The sequence below is a fragment of the Nicotiana attenuata genome, unplaced genomic scaffold (genome assembly GCF_001879085.1).
Source record: "Nicotiana attenuata strain UT unplaced genomic scaffold, NIATTr2, whole genome shotgun sequence".
Taxonomy (NCBI): domain Eukaryota; kingdom Viridiplantae; phylum Streptophyta; class Magnoliopsida; order Solanales; family Solanaceae; genus Nicotiana; species Nicotiana attenuata.
This window is the reverse complement of record NW_017671133.1, coordinates 291,622-312,796: the sequence shown is the minus strand read 5'-3', so window position 1 is coordinate 312,796 and position 21,175 is coordinate 291,622. Positions and strand designations below refer to the sequence as shown.

At 38.4% G+C, this 21,175-nt stretch overlaps 1 protein-coding gene across 1 annotated transcript in view; it reads right to left on the bottom strand.

The window, feature by feature from the left end:
• Positions 1-537: 537 nt before the first annotated feature.
• LOC109206153 (THO complex subunit 2) overlaps positions 538-21,175 on the bottom strand; it is a 54,935-nt gene continuing 34,297 nt past the window's right edge. The window contains exons 19-32 of the mRNA XM_019368943.1: positions 19,506-19,633; positions 16,886-16,982; positions 16,668-16,796; positions 9,626-9,729; positions 9,085-9,265; positions 8,125-8,306; positions 7,301-7,907; positions 7,065-7,169; positions 6,395-6,550; positions 6,225-6,305; positions 5,268-5,666; positions 3,000-4,163; positions 1,285-1,583; positions 538-867 (exon numbers count right to left, since the gene is read on the bottom strand). Of these exons, the coding sequence (XP_019224488.1) occupies positions 798-867; positions 1,285-1,583; positions 3,000-4,163; positions 5,268-5,666; positions 6,225-6,305; positions 6,395-6,550; positions 7,065-7,169; positions 7,301-7,907; positions 8,125-8,306; positions 9,085-9,265; positions 9,626-9,729; positions 16,668-16,796; positions 16,886-16,982; positions 19,506-19,633 (3,702 nt within the window). The 3' untranslated portion in view covers positions 538-797. The remainder of the gene's footprint in view (positions 868-1,284; positions 1,584-2,999; positions 4,164-5,267; positions 5,667-6,224; positions 6,306-6,394; positions 6,551-7,064; positions 7,170-7,300; positions 7,908-8,124; positions 8,307-9,084; positions 9,266-9,625; positions 9,730-16,667; positions 16,797-16,885; positions 16,983-19,505; positions 19,634-21,175) is intronic.

Sequence of the window (21,175 nt, the reverse complement as noted above, 5' to 3'; positions counted from 1 at the left end):
AAACTGGTTTTACCAGCTTAAAAGCCAATCCAACTCTATATCAATAATTTGAAAGTCTTTTAATCAAAAGAATAAGTTTCTTTTTAACATAAATTAATTTCTAAGATATGTCCAATTTCAATATGCTATAGAAGACGAATTTAAGTGCTATTGCAAGTTGGTGTTGAGTATTTACTTCTCTTGTCAAGATTAATAAGAAAAAAAAAAACAGGAAGGAGTTCAAGTGTTCAAGAGATACACGAACTTACACGTCTGATACAATCCCAGATGAGGAATACAAAGCAGCAAAGATTAAAAGGGAGAGAAACAAAGATAAAATGAAGATCAATGCTCAATTACAAATAAATATATTAAAGTTGAAAAAGATTAATGGTCTTTCTTTGTATTTATTCTTTTTATGCATAATTATTTACAGAAATTTTGATTTCAATAATATCGATATTATTATACACAAACATGTGCTACATCACTTAGCATACACGTGAAATGCACTAACTAGTATGATAAAAAGGGAGGGGTGAATGTCAGCCTGATATCTAAGTTAATTTAGAAAATGAAGAATCTCTCTTAAACTGTAAGCATATGATTCATCGTAACAATGAAAATTTAGAGTTCCCAAGTATTTTACACAAAGAAACACATCCTTCCTACCTACACAGATAGTTTCTTGTAATTCAGACCCTACAAAGGGTGTAAAACAAAACAAAAATGTTAACTAAACAAAATTGATCTATGACACAAGGCAGACAAAGCCCCACCAGTTTCAATTAGAGTGAGAATCTCCCTTCGTTTAAAAATTACTTGCGATGCCGCCTCTTGGGCTCAGCTCTTTGCCTCTTGTCCTCATCCCACTCTCTGTCATACATACTGCGTAGCACAGTTAAGGAATCAAATATACGCAGACTCCCATCTTGAGTTCTCAAAACTGAAAATAAATTTATGCAGTTCTAAAAGGATTATTAACACAACATTGTACTTTCATGTGATATAGCATCATAAAAGCTTTTGAACATTAATACCAAAATTGACATTGAACAAAAATCCCTGAAAGTAAACTATGGGCAAACATTGGGTACACTATTGAAATATAGTAAAAACGCACCAAAACTAGATTGGTGGCATTGTGCAATTCTAGCCAGAGACTTGTATTTTAGAAGACAATGTATGCTGATAAGAGAAACACAAATCTTCCATTCACAAAATGCATGGCATTTGTTGGTTTATGCAGAAGATGTTCAAAAGAAAACTCGAGGATATTGTATGCATGAGTATCAATAAGGATACGGGTCAACATCACGGCGAGGTGCTTTGCTGGCACTTTCTTTTCCGTGAAGCCTAAGACCTGGCTCGTCCAAGTAACCTGGACGCTGCTGAACAATGACACCCTTCCGCTCTCCCCTATCTCTTCCATCATAGGGCTGTGACATATTAATAGAAAGGGCAGGAGGATGAGTAGCGGGTGAATACTCGCCAGGTTCTGAAGCCATATGCTCTCTCTTAAGTTTGCGCCTCTTTGAGGCATTTGGATCCAAATCCTCCTTCACGAGGCTTGCTTTCTCCCTCTCTCTTTCCCTCTCCTCTACCTGCAATACACAACTGAAACGTAAGTAACTACTAACAAACAACAAGAAAGCTCTAATCCAAAATCAAGGTTTTACTAGAAAGAATTCTGATCCTTGAAGCAAGATGGTGCGCTGCAAAACTTAGTTAAAACAACTAATAAGCCTTAATCCCAATCAAGTTCGAGTTGCCTATATGTACCTCAGTGACAATGTCACTCCATTTAAGCTCATCTTGGATGGTCATGCCAATATTGTACAAAATAAAAGTATAATAAAAAATAAAAATAAAAGTACAAGTAAAATAATATCCAAGAGATCATATAACCTATTCATAACCACGTTCATCTGGCCAATATGAAGACAGAAAGTGACTTTAAGCCAGGATAGCATAGGAGAAGGTTGAGTATTAATGTTAAGCCAACACACAAAGTAACCAAGAAATTTGAGTTTCTACCATTCTCATCGCCTCAATCAAGGGTGTATGGAATGAATGTTCAAGCTGCTACATCTCAATAATGCAACATGTCATTGGTGGATACAGAATCTAGCAAAGCTCTTACAGGGAAAGAGTCGAGAACTCAGAAGTGTTGCAAGGTTAAATGACTAAAAAAAGAGATACCAGTGAATGTTTTCAACACTGTAAAATGGATGGCCATTACTCAGACCCGAGTTACAGGGGACAAAAAATACAACCTAAAAAAGGGAAACTACTCCCTCCAAACTTTAATTAACCTAGTTGCCTGTTGTTAAGGTCAAAATATGAATGTCTGGGCATGCTATCACAATAGAAATTAAAATAAAAAATCTTCAAACTTTATTAAGCACCTTCAAACGATTTCAAACATAGGGAAAATATTAGTTACATTGGCAACTAAGGTCAAACAAAATATGAAAGAGATGATGCAATTAATCTGGAAAAGTCTGGGCTCTCGGAGATCGAAAGCTTCTCCAATTTAAGAACACATGTCAAATAGATGTGTTGGATACCAAATATAAATGACCCCCACAATGGGAGAAAGTAGCCTGACAATGAAGCATGAAACATAAATATTATATAGATAGATAGCCAAAATAAGTCTTTGAATTGAGTTGAAAAGTAAAAAAGTAAGAGCAAATAGGAATAACTTCCAAATGGCATTTTCCAAATTTAGAATGTCAGAATTCAAAATAGCATGCAATAATCAGAAGAATGTTTATTTTCTATACAAACAGAAAATGCACAGGAAAAGCAATTAGTATCAAGGAGTATAAAATCTAAACTTTCCTTGAAGTATATTCAGTTTCAGCGACCTGTCCGAAGCTGATCAATACTAATCGTAAGCATACTAATAGCAGCTAAATCTGGTTTTCGTAATTAAGAAGATAACAAATGCCAGTAACATCAATACTGTCTGCTGTTTCTTGAATGATTGTGCATGAAATGTAAATCAAACTTACCTTCATTGGAAGTTCTCTTTCTTCCCGCTTTCTATCTCGAAAATCTTCTTCTCTCCTTCGCTTCAAATCTTCCTGCAATAATGCATTATTCTCTTCTGATCGTCGTCTCTCTCTCTCATCATGCCTTGGAGAAAGTTTTTGACTATGCCTGGCTGTTCCAAAACGTCTATCAGATTCTTCATCTCTTCTGCCTGCATTAATGGATTGGGGGACCATGTGAGGCGGAAGTGGTGGAGGTGGAGGCAAATTTTGATTGTGAAACCGATCATCCGTATGAGATTTCTCTACAGACGCTTCACTATGTCGCGGCTTGCTCCTATCATCTTTGATTCTTTCATCCTTACTTAACCTATCGAAGTTCCTATCAGCACCTCTCTCCTGTACTCTTTCAACAGAACGTTCTCTTCCATGCCGCTCTGTCGACCTATCTCTTGATTTTTCAGACAACGTATCATCCCCACGTGACTTGTCAGGACGGTCCACTCTTTCTTTGTGGTCTTTCTCATGTCTTTCACTACCCTTATCTTTGGATCTATCAACAGGCTTCTCTGAGGCCCGGTTCAATATTTGATCATCAGATCCATGTTTATCATAATCTGCTGCATGAAGTTTATCAGTAGCTCGTGCATCTATTAACCGCTCTCTCTCAGATGAACGAACATCACCACCATCAATATCTCTACTGTCAAGTTCACCTTTCCGGCGTTTATTCAGTCTATCAAGCTCTTCCGTGGGGCTAGATCTCTTCTGTACTTTTTCATTAACTCTAGAAGCATCCTGCCGAGGCGAATGGACCAGACGCGATGAGGACTGCTTATGCAGATCAGAGCTTTCATTGCCATCATCTTTTCCAGCAGAAAACATCAGCTCAGCTGATTTGGTAGCTGCAAGTTCTGCTTTCGATTCACTTGAAAGATCTAGCGGTCTCATTAATGAAGCTGCACTTTTAGGTACAGCAGACAACAAGCTACCATTCCCTGAAACTGTAGCAGAAACATTGACATTCCCACTTGCTCTGCTTTCAGAGGAATGACCAACATCAACATAAGTAGCTCCAGTTGCTCTTCCAACAGCTTTCCCAGACTTGTCGTCCTTTTCAATATCAAGCTTTTGTTGCTTTGAAAGAGATCCAGCAGGAGCAGCTCGCCTGCCTGTAGCTCTTCCCTACAAAAAAGGGTTTTGTGTATTAAGTTCAGACAAGTTGACAAAAGAGAAATGCTCAGTTGAATAATAAAGGATCCATTTTGCTCCATCTGCATAAGGATTCATCGAAAAGGAAGGCAAAGTGGTTACTTCATCATCCATATCTTACACTAACAATATTCAGTGAAGATCATGTTCTAACCTTGGAAGATAAAATATCAAGTAGGCCTAAACCTTGATATGACATTGAAAACAACTTATGCTATGGAACAACAATCACCAAAATTTAAAGGGGCAGCCCGGTGCACTAAGCTCCCGCTATGCACGGGGTCCGGGGAAGGGCCGGACCACAAGGGTCTATTGTACGTAGCCTTACCCTGCATTTCTGCAAGAGGCCATTTTCACGGCTCGAACCCATGACCTGTCACATGGCAGCAACTTTACCAGTTACGCCAAGGCTCCCCTTCAATCATCAAAATTTTATTTCATGATATTAGCCTTCCCAAGTCAAACGTTTTGGGATAATATCTAGTAAAAGGAGTGCTAGCAAGTTGTTAATTACAAGACAATAAATGCTAAGTAGTCAAACAAAAACAACGCATTAAAATTTTAGTTTAGCTACAAGACTGAAAAATCGTGCAGAACTAACTGCCAAGCTAAGTGACACAGAATTAGTTAAGAAGTGAAAGAACACATCCAACAACAAAGAAACATACAAGCTCCAACAGAATACAAGCTTTTTAAAGAACAAAGATTCAGAAAGGAACAAAGCTTAGGGTACTAAGCTAGGAAAGGTTTACAATGCTTTCAGTCTCAAGGTTCAATAGCTAATCAGCAGAAGTGGTTCTGTAAGGTGCTCTCTAATTAAGATATTGTGACATAATAAGTGCTGGCTTCTGTTCGATAATACAAAAATATGCAGCAAAGTGAAATACAACTGCATTCAGATGTAATCTACTGCAAAGTATTTCTATTTACAAGGACGATGATCGATTAAACACAATTTGACAACAATTCAAATTATATCCAAATAACATCGCCAAACACGCCCACAACAGATGTGATGCTTGCTAAATCAACATTAATGAGATTGTGTTAGACAGGTCAATACAGTAGGGAACATACCTCCAGCTCGCCAGACATCTTAGAAGCAGCTTTTATGGTATTCTCTTCCAATGGTCTACTCATAAACTCATCTACATGTCTTTGACTTGGAGTACCAGAGTGCAGGGCAGCAGATGGCATAGATTGCAAATCCAGTCCATTAACTGATTGACTACATTTCAGTTTTACCTGACCTAAGTCAGGTTTTGGCATAGAGCTCTCCAGCCTATCCAACTTGCCATCAACTACTCTTCCTGCTGCCACACTTCTTCCAACAGAGGGCTCAACTTGAGAAATACTAGGGCCACTCCCATTTGGTATGGCTACTGAATTAACAGTTGAAGATTTAGAAGCAGGTGTTGCCGCAGGTTTTAGTTCAAGGTAACCCATACCAAACTCTTCATCTGTCACCCATGATGGCTGGGAAAAAAGAAGGCAAACAAATTGCAGAAAATAATCAATTAAGTCCATGAATTAACATTTTAAACTGCAGGGCTAAATTCAACACTCAAACAGAAATAATCCCTCCATCCCAATTTGTTTGTTGATCTTCCACTGAACGCGGACTTTAAGAAAGAAAAAAAGGATACTACACGTACCCTTATCATTATGAAGTCACATCAACTCCTAACAAGAGCATGTCACTAAGAGTAAATAGGACTGCAAGAAACGGATAGTTTCTACTAAATATAAAAAGGTGCTAATCTTTTGTTACAAACTGGCATGAAGTAAGTAATACTATAGCTCAGGCTTTCACCAGCCAATGCCATCCTGCCCTCCGCAGGAAGAGGGAAAAAATGATAACAAAGAATAAAATAACCACAACATCAGGTGAAACAAAAGGGAAAGAAAACCCAAGCTTGCAGAAGTAGAAACTCTTAATAAGCCATATCATATGGTTTTTGATTGTTGTAGTCAGACAAGGCACTATTTCAGAATCACTTCAAAACTACGATTAGGCTTCATTCCTAGTTTTACCTTTCTAGAAGCCAGAGCTGCAGCAACCCCTGTAGCCAATACTTTGAGATCCTCTCTTTCATCAGATTTAATTTTGGCAACCTAGAACAAGATCAAAGAAGTAAAAAAAAAGGTATAAGCTTGATGGTTTAGACTTCTAAAGATACAATCCTGCATTCAATCAGGTATACCCTCTTCTCAAGGTTTATTCCACTCTTCCGAGTAACTGGAAAGACATTCGAGATCTTTGTCAATAAAATAAGAGCATTTCTGATCTCCATGTACTCAGTTGATTCCAGACACTGTATGAGCAACCTCGTGATCCTTTGGCTCCACTTCCAGTGCACCTAGAATTGCAACTATAAGGTAAACACAGAGTATCTACCACTAAAAAACAAATGAATGACTTGTGGGATTACAGAAACCAAATCATAACTTTTTGTATCTCACAGTAGGAGGCAAAGGTGAAAGTAACAAAAATCTAATAGATAAAATAAACCAAACAAAAAATTTATAAATAAATAAATAAGCGAAGTAAAGACAAGAAAGAAAAGGAGGACCACCTCACGCAAAAGAGAACACATTCACTAGATTTGTTCGTGAAAATTAGTGGTGTGAGGTAAAATTCAACCACAAATTTACATGTACACTAGGTAGATAATCCAAACTGTTTGGTCAAGTCCTATAACGAGTTTTTGTTGCTGAGAAATACTCCTAAGGAGAAAATCTTTGCAAGTGAAGTAATTCTCCAAATTATCACACTAAGGGGGAAGCAAGGAATTGAGGTTAGTTTATTTCCCAAAAGATCAAACTGCACTCCTGCCTCCCCCATTGTACGTTTATGAAATGTCACAGACTAACCTTAATAAATTGGCCATATGTAACACGCTGGCTGTTTGGATATCTGTAATAGACAGCAAATCCAGGCATATTTCCACATTCACGTTCATAAATTGATTCGTCACCCTTCAATTTAAAAATGAAAAAAGAAGTTAAAAATGGTTGCTAGTAAAACTGCAAATTATTAGAAACTGCTAGTGAAACTACTACTTCAATCCACTGAAGGTATCTTGCACAAGAGATATACTGAAGAGTACCTTCCAATAGTAAGCAGTCTTCAATGTCTCATACAAAAATCTTCCTAGTCGACCCACTTCATACTCGGTGCAACAACAAATCATGGGTTGTATTGTCTTACATATCAAAACGTCTATGTGGTTCACAGTGTTAAAGAAGGGTGTTCCAAGGGAATGAAGAGTATTAACAAACACGGCGCAATACACAGCGTCTGGCATACTGAACGTACAGCGTGGAAATATACACCGCTGAAGGAACTCCATGTTGATCTTTAAAGTATCAGGACACGAACTCAGCCATGTATCCTTTTCACGAGTCAGTCGTCTACGAACAGATGTAACATGTTCTTCATGCCTCTGGAGCTCCATACTTAACCGATCTAGTGACTCTTGAATTCTTTCTTTATCTTTTTTCCTTTTTGTGATTGCAGAACTCGAATTATCAGAAAGTTCTTCCAGAGCTTTAAGAGCAGCATGCTGCTTAGCAATTTCAGACTCGTAACGGGATCTAGGAACATGAAGATCATAGAGTGTAAGACCCCAGAAGGTGGCATACAAGTCCGGGGACAAGCTATTCCAGGCTTTTGAAGGCAACATTGTTTTGATGGTATCAAGAAGATCTGCCCATCTACATGCAAGATAAGAAAGGCTGATTAGAATAAGCAGCCAAACAGAATAAAATATTACTGAAAAGACAGTAGTAGTAGTAGTAGTAGTAGTAGTAGTAGAAGAAGAAGAAGAAGAAGATAGTTATGTGCTACACTGCTACAAACACAGGTAGATGCGTCATATTTATATAATGACATTCTCTAACTACTCGAGCAGAAGAGGTCAGAAAGTATTACAAAATAGGTTTCCGAGAAGAACCAAGATCAAGGAGTAGGTAGGCAGATAAATCTGAGCTTTCAGACTCCTTTTCAACAGTTGCTGGCCTCACTGCTTCATCACTATCTGAAGGCCAAAAGACACCTGAATTTCTCTGACACTTGAAGAGCCTCATAACAGGCCGATAAATCAAAAATGCTACCTGAGGTAAAACATCACAAATGTTACAGGAAAGTACTGAAGCATATTACTTACGATGCTGTGAAAAGACTAGAATAGAGAAGACCTATTGCATCTTTTGTAATCATTGCATCTTCTGGATGCCTTTTAATTAATATACAACTTACTTCATCAAAAAAAAAAAAAAAGAGAGAGAGAAGACCTAAGGAAAACCTATACAGACCATTTGGATGAAAAGATTTGGTGCCAAATTTTTTTAAGGCTCCCCGTTGCCACAAAGTATGATGTAGACTCTGCCACGTGGGCAGACTTTGGGCAGGCTCCTCTTGAAAGTGCAATGGAGGTCATCAACCTCTTTGTGTCTGTTTGGATATGCATAAAAGGAGTTCTTGATTTGTAATACAAACTAGATAACAACATTTCAAGACTTATTTTGGCTTTTTGTTATAACCAAGAAATCCCAGAGAGCTAGCCAGAGCACAGTTCGAACTCGGTGGATAATGGGCCCTCCCCTCCACCCTTCTCAACTTATATACCCAGCTTTAGTCCGCGGCAAGGTGAATACCTGACGTGCTTGACCCACACATCATTTGTTGCGCTCTTACACTGAACCAAAGCCAAGGGGCTTTTATTTGGCTTTTCAAGTGATAGTTATGTCCTTTGACATTTATATATATTTGAAATTCCCTCTTAAATCTAAATGTTTCATGTGACGGACCCCAGACTTCAACAGATTTATTCAATGAAGAATCACATGAAACACAAGAAAAGTTGAAGACATCCATAGAATTTGGGATAACCTCAGGATCAAGATGATAGACATGTACAAGCTCATCCAGAGCTGGAACGAGAAGAGCATAGGCAGCTGTTGGAGTCACCGCACTAGACAAAAATTCAACATATTGAAGAAGGGCTCCATGACACCTATCGAACTGTTCACTGACCATTTTAATGTATGGAGCTTCCGCATTAATAACTACCCTGCATAGCAAAAGACAAAATGATTAAGAGAAATCAATTGATACACTTTCTTAAACAAGTAATAAAGAGGAATCTGAGTTCAAGTGCAAGAAGTAGCTCCAGGCTCTTGAATGGATTTTGATCAATAGAATATCTAATAAAATTGGATGGGCCCAAAAACAAATAACATCAACACCCTTGATTTGAAGGCGATAACACCACACTTCCAGATGCAGAATATCCAGCATCCTTACACTAGGAATCAGGGAGAGAAGTTGGACTTGATTTTGCATAGGAAAATATCCATATTCTTCATGCATACAAGTTTCACATTATTGGTGTGGAATTTTTCTAAGACATTCAACAATGTTATATGCTTACCCAGAACGATGTTGAGCAATGAGTAGCAACAGTGGAATTGCCAACATTGGTTCATCTTTTGCGAGCAAAGAATCCCTCAGCCTGTTAGTCGATTTAATCAATGCCTGCAAGGAGAGCCACATGTTAGGTCCTCAAAGTCAAATTAGGATGCTAAACGCAAGATTAGAGATCCACAGCTGGCACAATTCCAGTGTGCGAGAGGAATCCCAAATGGATTGCAATACCTTATGTTAAAGATTCTGTATAAAACTGAGCTTACCATTCAAAAAAAAAAAAAAATACAATGTCAGAAACACACTTTAAGCTAAAATAATTCTTCTTCCGGGTAGTTCAGGCTTGAAATATTCTAATTCGAAAAAGTTAATTTCCAAATTACTCTCAGAGTTCAGTTTGATAGATATGCATGTACCCAAGACTGTTTAATGACATTGTACCCATTAAGTGGTAAAAGTGATGCTTGTGTAAATGTTTGAAGTAGGGAAAAACAACAAAATGATGTAAATACAGTACTTACGTTTATCTTTTATACTCCCTCCGTCCCATCTAATAGCAACCAAAAAAATAAAACTAATTTTATACTCCCTCTGTCCCATTTTAAGTGACGGTGTTTGACTGGGTACTAAGTTCAAGAAATAAAGGAATGCTAAATATATGCAACAATAACAACAAACCCTATTGAAATCCCACAAGTGGGGTCTAGAGAGGATAGTGTGTACGCAGACATTACCCCTACCTTATGAGGGTAGAGAGGTAGTTTCTGGTAGACCCTCGACTCGGGAACAGAAAAGGAAGCAACGAACAAACAATAGAAATAACAATGTAATTGACAACGAAAGCAAATGGCCATGTAATAACAAAGATCCACGAACAGGAAAATACAAGAATAGTGCCAATACTACTGGTAAGAATCACACGCCGTGTACAACAAGGAACTAGGAATAGTAAACTAAAACTAGTACTAATATTGCTGGTGAGACTAGTGAAAACTCTCGACTACCTGTCAACCCACAACCCTAATACTCGACATCCACACCTTCCTATCAAGGGTCATGTAACACCTTCCTATCAAGGGTCATGTCCTCAATAAGCTGAAGTAGTGTCATGTCCCGCCTAATCGCCTCTCCCCCGTACTTTTTAGGCATCCCTCTACCCCTCCTTTGACCCGCGATGGTCAACCTTTCACACCTCCTAACCGGGGCATCAATGTCTCTCCTCTTCACATGCTCGAACCATCTCAATCTCGATTCCCGCAACTTGTCTTCCACAGGATCCATGCCCACATTGTCTCTAATAACTTCATTCCTAATCTTATCTCTCCTGGTATACCCACACATCCATCTCAACATCCTTATTTCCGCTACTTTCATTTTCTGGACATGAGACTTCTTTGACTTAACTACCAAAGTACCAAAATTGCCTTAACTACCAAAAATTAAATCAGTGTTGGTAAGAGTTTGCATGCTAGTAATACTAGTTCTATTGTTATATTTTCTTATTCATGGTTCGCTATTAGTACATGTTGTGTTATTCACTTTCATTACCATGTTACCTTGTTGCAATTGTCTGTTGCTTTAGTTTCACTGTTCTATGAGCTGAGGGTCTACCGGAAATAGTCTTTCTATCTTCATAAGGTAGGAGTAAGCTCTGCGTACACACTACCCTCCCCAGACCCCACTTGTGGGATTACACCGGATTTGTTGTTGTTGTGCCGATGAGAGTTTCACGAGTCTTTTCATTTTCTCTCCTTAAAAGAATGAGTTTCTATAGCAAGTGGGTCCAAACAAGTAATGTCATTAAGGGTAAAATTGGATTCTAATAATATGTTTCAGAACGATCTTTCTTGGTATTAAAGTCTTCAATTTGTGAGAAAGTAGCACATTCTTCATCTACACAGATGAATTACTGCTTATTTGACCGGTCATACCTCGGTTTATTAGGAAGTTCTTTCTTACTTCTAATGAAAGGGCTCTTCTTTGATTTTTCAATAAAGACGAGTTATACACCGGAGCATGTACTTTATATTTTAATTTTAATACTTAATCAACTAATTGATGGAACTTTTATAGTTCACACTCTTTCGCTTTTAAATAGTTCCCAAATAGAGAGAGGTGTTTCCTTTTCGAGGACAGACTAAAACGGGAAGTGTGTCACATAAAACAAAGATAGAGAGAGTATTAGATATAAACTTTATCTAGTCTTATGCTTTAGTAGCGATAATATTTTATAGACTAGTTTGAGGTAATCTGTTCATTCAAGTTCCGCATATCGTTTGTTTTGTTTTAGGAGTTCAGATTGCACGAAAGTTCCTCTTTGATAAATAGGACTTTACTGTATTTTGTTTGGAGTAAACTTAAATGATATAAAATTGTTAGATAGTATGTAAATAACCCTAGCCCCACATGGAATAGGAGTAGAATATGTATTGTGTATAGTTATAAATAGGACTACTGTAAAAGACTTAATAGAATATCAATAATAAATTATTATCCCGTGCATTCTCACATGGTATCAGAGCATTTGTGAGACATTTATCGATGTGCATAAATTCCAGCAACTTCGGGAAAGAGAAATCAGTCATCCGGAAGTCTTTTTATGGCAAACGCAGGTCTGCCACAAGAAAGAACCAATATTCGTCAGTGTTGTGCAAAAACCAACACGACCACTAAGTAGATCTGCCTCTGGCAACCAGCCCATAAAAAAATCTTCGACAGAACACCCTCCACGCGCTGCCGGAAGAGAATTTTCCGGTGAAGTTCGGATGTCACGCATCGGCGCATGGGCCTACTTTCGGCCATTTTTTGGCGACGACTCTTCATGACAACTTGTTCCCCTTGCGATTCCGAGCCTACACATCCAATTTAAACCGAATTTCGACCACTTTTATATTTTTCCAATGTGAACACTAATTTCCATAAAAGTTTCTGATTTTTCCGGCGTGAACATTATAATGTCATTCATATCAGAAGCTTTTCTCACAATCCGTTGGATCGAATGCATTGAATCCAATCCAGATGGTTTCTTTACCGGATTATATTGAGTTCCTTTGGTACAAACCATGTTAACAGACATCTTCAGGGATAGCTTCCGTTGTTCAAATAGGTAGTAGCGTGACTTGTTTCTCCCAAACTTCAACCTTCGAATCTTGGGTCATTGATTCAGGTGCATGTGATAACATTTCTGGTAACAAATCTCTTTTCACTACTAATTCATGTTATCAATCTCTTCCAACAATCACAATGGCCAACGGGTCTCAAACCATGGTAACTGGGATAGGCCAAGCAAGTCCACTTCTTTCCTTACCTTTAAATTCAGTTTTTTATGTTCCCGGTAGTCCTTTTAATCTCATAATCATTAGTCACTTAGCCAAATCACTTAAATGCTCTATTTTATTTCTTGATGACCTTGTTTTTATACACGAACGCAGTACGGGGCGGATCATTGGTACCGGGTGTGAATTAAATGGACTTTATTACCTTAACCTCGCAAAGTCACATGGGCTCACATCTTATCGTCCTTCAACAACTCGTCTTGTTACTGATTCACCAGATTTATTACATAAACAGTTAGGACATCCCAGTTTGTCAAAACTTCAGAAAACGATACCTAGTTTATCTCACCTGTCCACTCTCGAGTGTGAGTCATGTTAGTTCGGTAAGCATACCCGCTCTCATTTCCCTCGGCATCATGATAATCGAGCGGTCACCTTTCACTTTAGTACATTCAGATGTTTGGGGTCTTAGTCGGGTCAGTTCTACCTTGGGATTCCGCTACTTTGTCAATTTCATTGATGATTATTCCAGGTGCACTTGATATAATTGATGAAAAATCGATCTAAGTTCTTTTCTAGTTTCTGAACCTTCCACACTGAAATTCAAGATCAATTTGGGGTTTCTATCCGCACATTTCGCAGTGATAATGCCCTAGCGTATTTGTCATCCCTATTTCAGAAGTTTATGAACTCTCATAGGATTATTCATCAAACATCTTGTCCATACTATCTCAACAAAATGGGTAGCTGAAAGGAAGAATAGACATCTTATTGAAACTGCTCGTACCCTACTCGTACAATCTCATGTTCTGTTTGCGATTTTTGGGGGATGCAGTTCTTATATCTTGTTATACTATTAATCATATGCCATCCTTAGCTATCCAGAATCAAGTTCCATTCTCTGTCTTGTTTCCCCACTCACCTTTGTTCTCTCTTCCACCTCGTGTCATTGGGAGCACGTGTTTTGTTCATAACCTTACTCCAGGAAAAGATAAGTTAGCGCCCCGTGCTCTTAGGTACGTATTTCTAGGTTTCTCGACAACGCAAAAGGGATATTATTGCTATTCACCTAACCTCTAGTGGTACCTTATGTCTGTTGATGATACGTTCTTCGAAACCCAATCTACTTCACAAGTCCAGATAATCACTTAGAAATTTTCAGATGCTACCAATTCCATCTTTTGGAGATTCAGTCACTATCTCCCATTTATCTTCCTCTACCGCTCCAGCTCCACCACCTATAGCTCGAGTTCCATCACCTAGTCCAGTTCAACCTTCTACAGCTCCACCACTCCTGACTTATCATCGTCGTCCGCGCCCAGCATCAGGCCCAACTGATTCATGTCCTGCACCTGACCCTGCTCCTAATGCGGACTTGTCTCCTTCTAGTCAATCGATAGGTATACGGTCCACACTTAATTCTAATCCGCATTATGTCGGTTTAAGTTAGCATCATCTGTCATCATCCTATTATGTGTTTGTATCATCTTTGTCCTCTGTCTCCATCCCTAAGTCTACAGGTGAAGCATTGTCTCATCCAGGATGGCGACCGGCTATGATTGACGAGACGTCTGCATTGCATACGACAGTGTTATCAAAGGCGAAGAGCGCAAAAAAAGCTCTAAGGTCTGTTGGGCTTTAAGCGCAAAGCGCAACTAAAGCGTGGGCTTTAATGAAAAAAGGCGCAACTGGAGAAAAAGAAAAAATATGGATATGTAGTCCAAGACTAATAATTATAAGAATTAAAAGCAAATATATGGATAAAGAAATAGAATTTTTTTACGATAAAGCGAAATATCAATTATTTAATGTCGCATTTTCAGGATTACACTCACTGGCAGGGAAAAGTATGCCTTAGAGCCTTAACGCGACACTAAAGCGCCCACAAAGAGAGGCGAAGCGCTCAACATGTTTTGAGCCTTACTTCAGGGCTTAAGCGCGCTTTAAGCGCGCCTTTGACAACACTGACATACGAGTGGTACTTTGGGAGCTTGTTCCTCTTCCTTCGGGTAAATATATTGTACGTTGTCATTGGGTGTATGCAATCAAAGTTAGTCAGATGGCCAGGTTGATCGACTTAAGGCTCGTCTTGTTGCCAAAGGGTATACTCAGATACTTGGGCTCGATTGCAGTGATACTTTCTTTCCCGTGGCTAAAATAGCATCAATCCGCCTTTTCTATCCATGGCTATTGTTCACCATTGGCCTCTCTATTAGTTGGAAATTAAAAATACTTTTCTTCAGGGTGATCTTGAGGATGAGGTTTATATGGAGCAACCACCTGGTTTTGTTGCTCGAGAGGGTCTAGTGTCATTGTATGTCGGTTGCGTCGGTCCCTCTATGGTCTAAAGTAGTCTCCTCGAGCCTAGTTTGGTAAGTTCAGCATAATTATTCAGCAATTTGGCATGACTCGTAGTGAAACTGATCACTCAGTGTTCTATCAGCATTATGCTTCAAATCTCTGTGTTTATGTTGATGATATTGTTATTACCAGCAACGATCGGGACGGTATTACTAAGTTGAAGCAACATCTCTTTCAGACAAAGGATGTGGGCAAATTAAAGTATTTTCTAGGTATTGAGGTCGCTCAATCTAGCTCAGGTATTGTGATCTCGCAACGGAAGTATGCCTTAGACATTCTTGAGGAGACAGGAATGACAGGCTAAATTACCTCACAGCGACTAGACCTAACATTTCCTTTCCTGTGAGTGTGGTGAGTCAGTTTATGGATTCTCATTGTGATATTGGGATGCAATTATAGCTCCAAGCAAAGGATTATTGTTTGAAAATCGAACCCATGAGCAAACGGTTGGATACTCAGATGCTGACCGGGAAGGATCACCTTCTGATAGACGTTCTATGACTAGATATTGTGTTTTAGTACGAGGTATTTTGGTTTCTCGAAAGAGCAAGAAACAAAATGTTGTTGCTCGGTCTAGTGCAGAAGCAAAATATCGAGCAATAGTTGTGGCAACATGTGAGCTAGTTTGGATCAAATTTTTGCTCAAGGAGTTGAAATTTGGTGAGATCAGCAAAATGAAACTTGTGTGTAATAATCAAGTTGCCCTTCATATTGTATCAAATCTGGTGTTCCATGAGAGAACTAAATACATTAAGATTGACTATCACTTCGTTAGAGAAAAGATACTCTCAAGAGATATGCTACAAAGTTTGTGAAATCGAATGATCAGCTTGCAGATATTTTCACCGGCTTGAGGGGAGTGTTAGATAGTTAAATAACCCTAGTCCCACATGGAATAGGAGTAGAATATGTATTGTGTATAGTTATAAAAGGCTATTGTAAAAGACTTAATAGGATATCAATAATAGATTTTTCTTCCGTGCATTCTCACAAAAATGATTTGATATCGAAATCTCTCTTTCTATTGAATAATACGAATTGATTTCATATTGAAAGTCCCTCTTTCTTATTATCTCTTTGTTTCCTTTATTCTGTTATTCCACAAAGAGAGAAAGGAGGGAAAAAATAGCAAGATGGAGATTCCATGTTACAAAATATGTAAACCGCAGAATGAATGATCAAATCAATAATATTAACGGATGTTCCCTCCAAAATAGAAAGATTGCCATTACTACTAGTACTTGCATATGCAAAAGGGAAATCAACATGGAAATGAAAACCTTTCCGGAGCAATCACGTCGAAGATATTTATCTTAAAGTGTCATGCTCCAGCGCCATTGCAGGTTCAAATATACAATTTCCAAAGAATAAATTTCTGGAAACTTGTAACTAAAATGACAGTTTCTTAAGCACCTTATTGTTCCGGGTTATTCCGAATGAGGTGGCCTGATAGCGTAGAGTATCGCTTCCAGCCATGGCATCCAATTGTTCCTCTGTCATGTTCTCTGTATAGTGTACATTAGCCATTTGCTGAATGAGCTCCTGCAGATAATCAATGGAACTCCACAAAAGGTGAGTTTTCAGCCGAAAGAGTATTCATGTGCCACAAATGAAAATAATAAAATAAGTACCTGCATGAAAACAAGCTCAATACCGTTTCCTCTCTTCAACTGATTAACAAGATACTGAAAAAGGCCCCTCAATTCCATTGACGGGTACTTTTTACACCTGGAGAATTTACCAACGATTACGACTAAGACTCAAACTATGCCAGAATGTAACATGGTAGGTTGACATCACTCACTCTTAAAAACATTAGATGGTCATACTAAATAAGTGCTACACAGAAAAATGCCCAACCTCTGCAAAAATGGTATAACTTCATTTCAACTGCCAAGCATGGACATGTGATCAAAGAATCTATCTCAACTTGAAACACAAGCGAGGTTGAGCTAGATAGACACTAAAGAAGGCAAGTGCTGGCATATTATAAGCAAATTAGGTCCAATAGTCAAAATAAGATCTCACGAAGTTAATGAGATTCTGTTAACATTTGGACACAAAGGAGTTCAAGAACTCTGAAAGTGAGACAAAACAGAATGCTGATTATCTACTTTCTCAGATCAAGCAGAATCCAATGCTCTGTCACACAGTGACACATAACAAGATTACAAAGTATTGCCAGTAAGCTAGTGAGATGTAACAATCCAGGATCAGAAAACAAATAGCACAACAAATAGCAGTCATCTAAAGCTAACGCTAGCTGCTCTCATTTTATTAAGAGCAAGAGTTCACAATACTATAGCTAGTTTTCCACCTTCTGCGTGCTTTTTTCCCTCCCACCCGTCGCAAACAAAAATTAAATTCAGCATTAGCAGTACACTTATTTCTTCTGAACTTCTAATTAGTATTTTTATATGGCAGCACTCTCCTAACCATGTTTCTTCCCTTGACTCGAGTCGTGTAATATCATAAGATTTAAATCCTGCTGCAAAATAAATCCTATTTTCCCCCATAATGAAATAAAAGAATGTTTAGGATTAATCACTGATGAATGATTAATAGTAAAACCCTGAAAAGGACGCCGGAACTGTTTAGATAACGCCGGAAAAGAAGTGATCTTTTCTAGCCTCGTTAGATGTGCCTGAGCACATCCTGCTCAACGTGCCTGTAATGTTATTGTTTTCTTAATACCAGAAGTCTAACTCCTCATTGTTTATCCAACGAGAAACTTCTTGCTCATGTTTTGTGCAGAATTGGTATATCATGAGCTGTGGGAATCCAACAAAGAAAATATTCTACCTAGAGATAACTCCCCGGGAAAGAGTGAATAATTACTCAATACAGCTCCTGCTGAGGAGTAGATGAAGCAGCAGTTTCCAAGACATGCCATTCCCACAAAATGCAGCAGTGGAAGACCAAGCACAGGATTGCATCTAATGAGCGATACTAAGGGAAAACATTGTCAGCCGAACCAAGTAAACAATCACCACCAAATAATGCTGTCATTCTCCCTCACAAGCAAATTGAATTATTTCCATCCAAGCACAAAACCCCTCACTTGCTCTATTCAAGAGACCAAGTTAACAGATAAATTTTGCATTCCTTTTAATGTCTCACTATCCTTCCATGAGGAGAAGAGCAGGAGGTGTAACTCCTGAAGTATCTTCAGAAAAGGAGGAATGCTGAAAACAACATACTAGCCAACACAGCTCTTCCTTATCAAGTAAAGATTCATCATCAATAAATATGAAGATTGTCCAAAGGATGATGGCCATCATTATGATTATCATATATATCGAACGGGATCCAACTCTTGCTCTTACACCTCCAACAGGCCATGTTCTCAGATCTACCACATGATTTTGTTGTACAACCAACCTTAGTCTGGAATGTTTGACAAAGAACCGCAGCACTTCGACATAGAAAATTAGGCAGGCAGGAAAACTAACCAATTGCTCATCTAACATTTCAGAATACTTCTGTACGGTTCAAACATTTCCATTAGCTAATCTTTTTTTTTAGCTAATCTTTAAGTATTAGACAAATTGTATCTCCACTTAAAAGAAGATCTCAGGCTTCTCTTTATAGATAGCGGCAAACTTCAAGAGAAGATAGTATTTTTGACTGCCCAATTGATTCTATTCAAATCCTCTCAAAACAAGAGACCCTGAGCTATACACGAAATGGGAAGAATGTGATATGAAAATTCTGTACCATCTCTATTTTTTTATATTCTTATTTCCCATTCTTTTCACAGCTGAATGTTAGGCTGAAGGTGACGAACTTGTCAACTAAGCCACCAAAGCAGATCTCCCCAGCTTCTTCAGAAGTTAATCTGCAACCAGAAGCTGGGCAACGTGCCACGGGAAGAACTATATTTTCTGTAAAACCAGAATGTGAAATAGGATTACAGTAAATGGAACATCCATAATTAAAATATCAGAACTAGGCTTGCCTAGCATTGATCAGTAACAAAGATCATCCCGCTCAACCAATTCCGGAGGCAAAAACGACAAAAGATTAATTTACAAAAAGGTCTACATACAAAAATATTTACTACATTATATATGTATATATTACGCAAAACCACGACCACATGATGAAAGGTGGAAGCGCTTGCCAAAAATCCCCAGAAGTCACATTCTTGGTTCTTTAAGGAAGTAGAACAGTAAGCAGTAACATCATATGCAACAGAATATGTTCAAACTAGGGAGATAATTCTAACCAGCAAGAAGAAACTATACATACAGGTGACCCCAAAATGATGCCAAAGACTGAAGCCAATCGCACAAATTAAGGCCGTCATCTTTCAGCTTCTCTCTCCCACTTTGTGCCAACCGTTCAATAACAACATATTCCAAAATATCATACTCCAGCTGCTTGAAAAACAACATCAATAAGATAAAGTACAAATAAATCAGATAAATATCTAGTATATCAATTCATGATGCACTCTGACAAACTAAGTATATCTTTCATGGACAATTTTTACAGAAAACAAGAATAGAGAGAGCAAAACTAAAAACAAGTGACAGTAAGAGTGTAAAACTTGGCATGAAGTTTCACCAGCAAAGAGCTAGTCGAGGCAAAATATGGGATGCATGGTGAATGGTGTACACAAATTTTGTAACTTCTGCACAACTTTCGGCAATATGTAAACGTAAGGTATCTCTGGAATGAGCACCAAAACTTAGTGCAATTGGAGGAGGAAAATGTTAAAACAAACAAGATTCTTTCTTGAAGGTTGAATAGATGAATCCCCAGGAAGATACATTTCGGCATTTATATAGCATTGTAATTAACCAGGAGGCAGCAATAACTAAAACAAGAATCAAAATGCAAGGGTCACAAGGTTCAGAAGGAATTTCCATGAGTAGGAGTTAGGGAGTATAATCCAATTCTTTAGAAAAACAAAAAAACTCAAAGGAGTGAAGAACTAATAAAACCTAACACTTTCATACGGAAAGTTCGCAAACTGGCAGGTCTTCAGTTATCCCCCTCCACGCAAGCGCAAGGGGCTGCAATAGTTTTGGAAATAATTTGGAGAAGTAAAGCTCCTTGAAAACTGGCTTGCTTTTTTTTGGGCTACAACTGCTGTTATTTTGTTGTAATATTCGGTGTGAGCATAGCATTTGTTTTTTCTCCAAAGTTCATATGCCAAATCTCTAACTTGTTTTTGAAGCTGTCCGATATGCAGTTGGCTATGCCAATACAGTGTGAGGTAGGTGCAAAAGCTGGCTAAGGAAAAGACTGAAGAAGTCTTTGAAACGCTTAGGAAGACAATCTCCGCACGGAACACATCCACAGACTCTTTGAAGGAACACATGGATCTGTATGGTAAATTTAGAGCTCTCAAATTTTGGGCTCTTAGTGTAAAATGAACTACGTAAATAATGTTAATTCTATCACGGCTCATCCACTCCTTGATGTGTTAAATGATGCATTCGTATTTCTCTCTTAAAAGCTCTCTTCGGAAACTTGAAAAACCCTTTTCTCTCTTTACCCCTTTTCGATGGCCATCTCCTGATGATTTTTTATTTAACTATGGCCAGAAAACTTCTCTAAGAGAAATCTTTTGAGCTCATAGACATTAGCGAGAAGGTCAATCCATGGTATCTTCCTAGAGAAAAGCTGATGCTTTACGAGCAGACTGAAGATCGAGGAAGTGAATCTCATAAGGGTCTGTGAATAACTCCAACAAGCCTCATTGGGGATTGGTGGCCTTTGTAGAAGATGGGGAAGGAAGCTCCAAACCTATGTTTACGGTGTATCAGAATTCCAATTGCTATGGGCGGTTCATGAGGACAGGAAGTCTTTAATTATTACCCCGAAACAGGGTACAACTCCGGTTGGAGAGAAATTGCAGGAAAAATTCTACAATTCCTGGATAAGCCCCATGCCAATCAACATTTCACCAC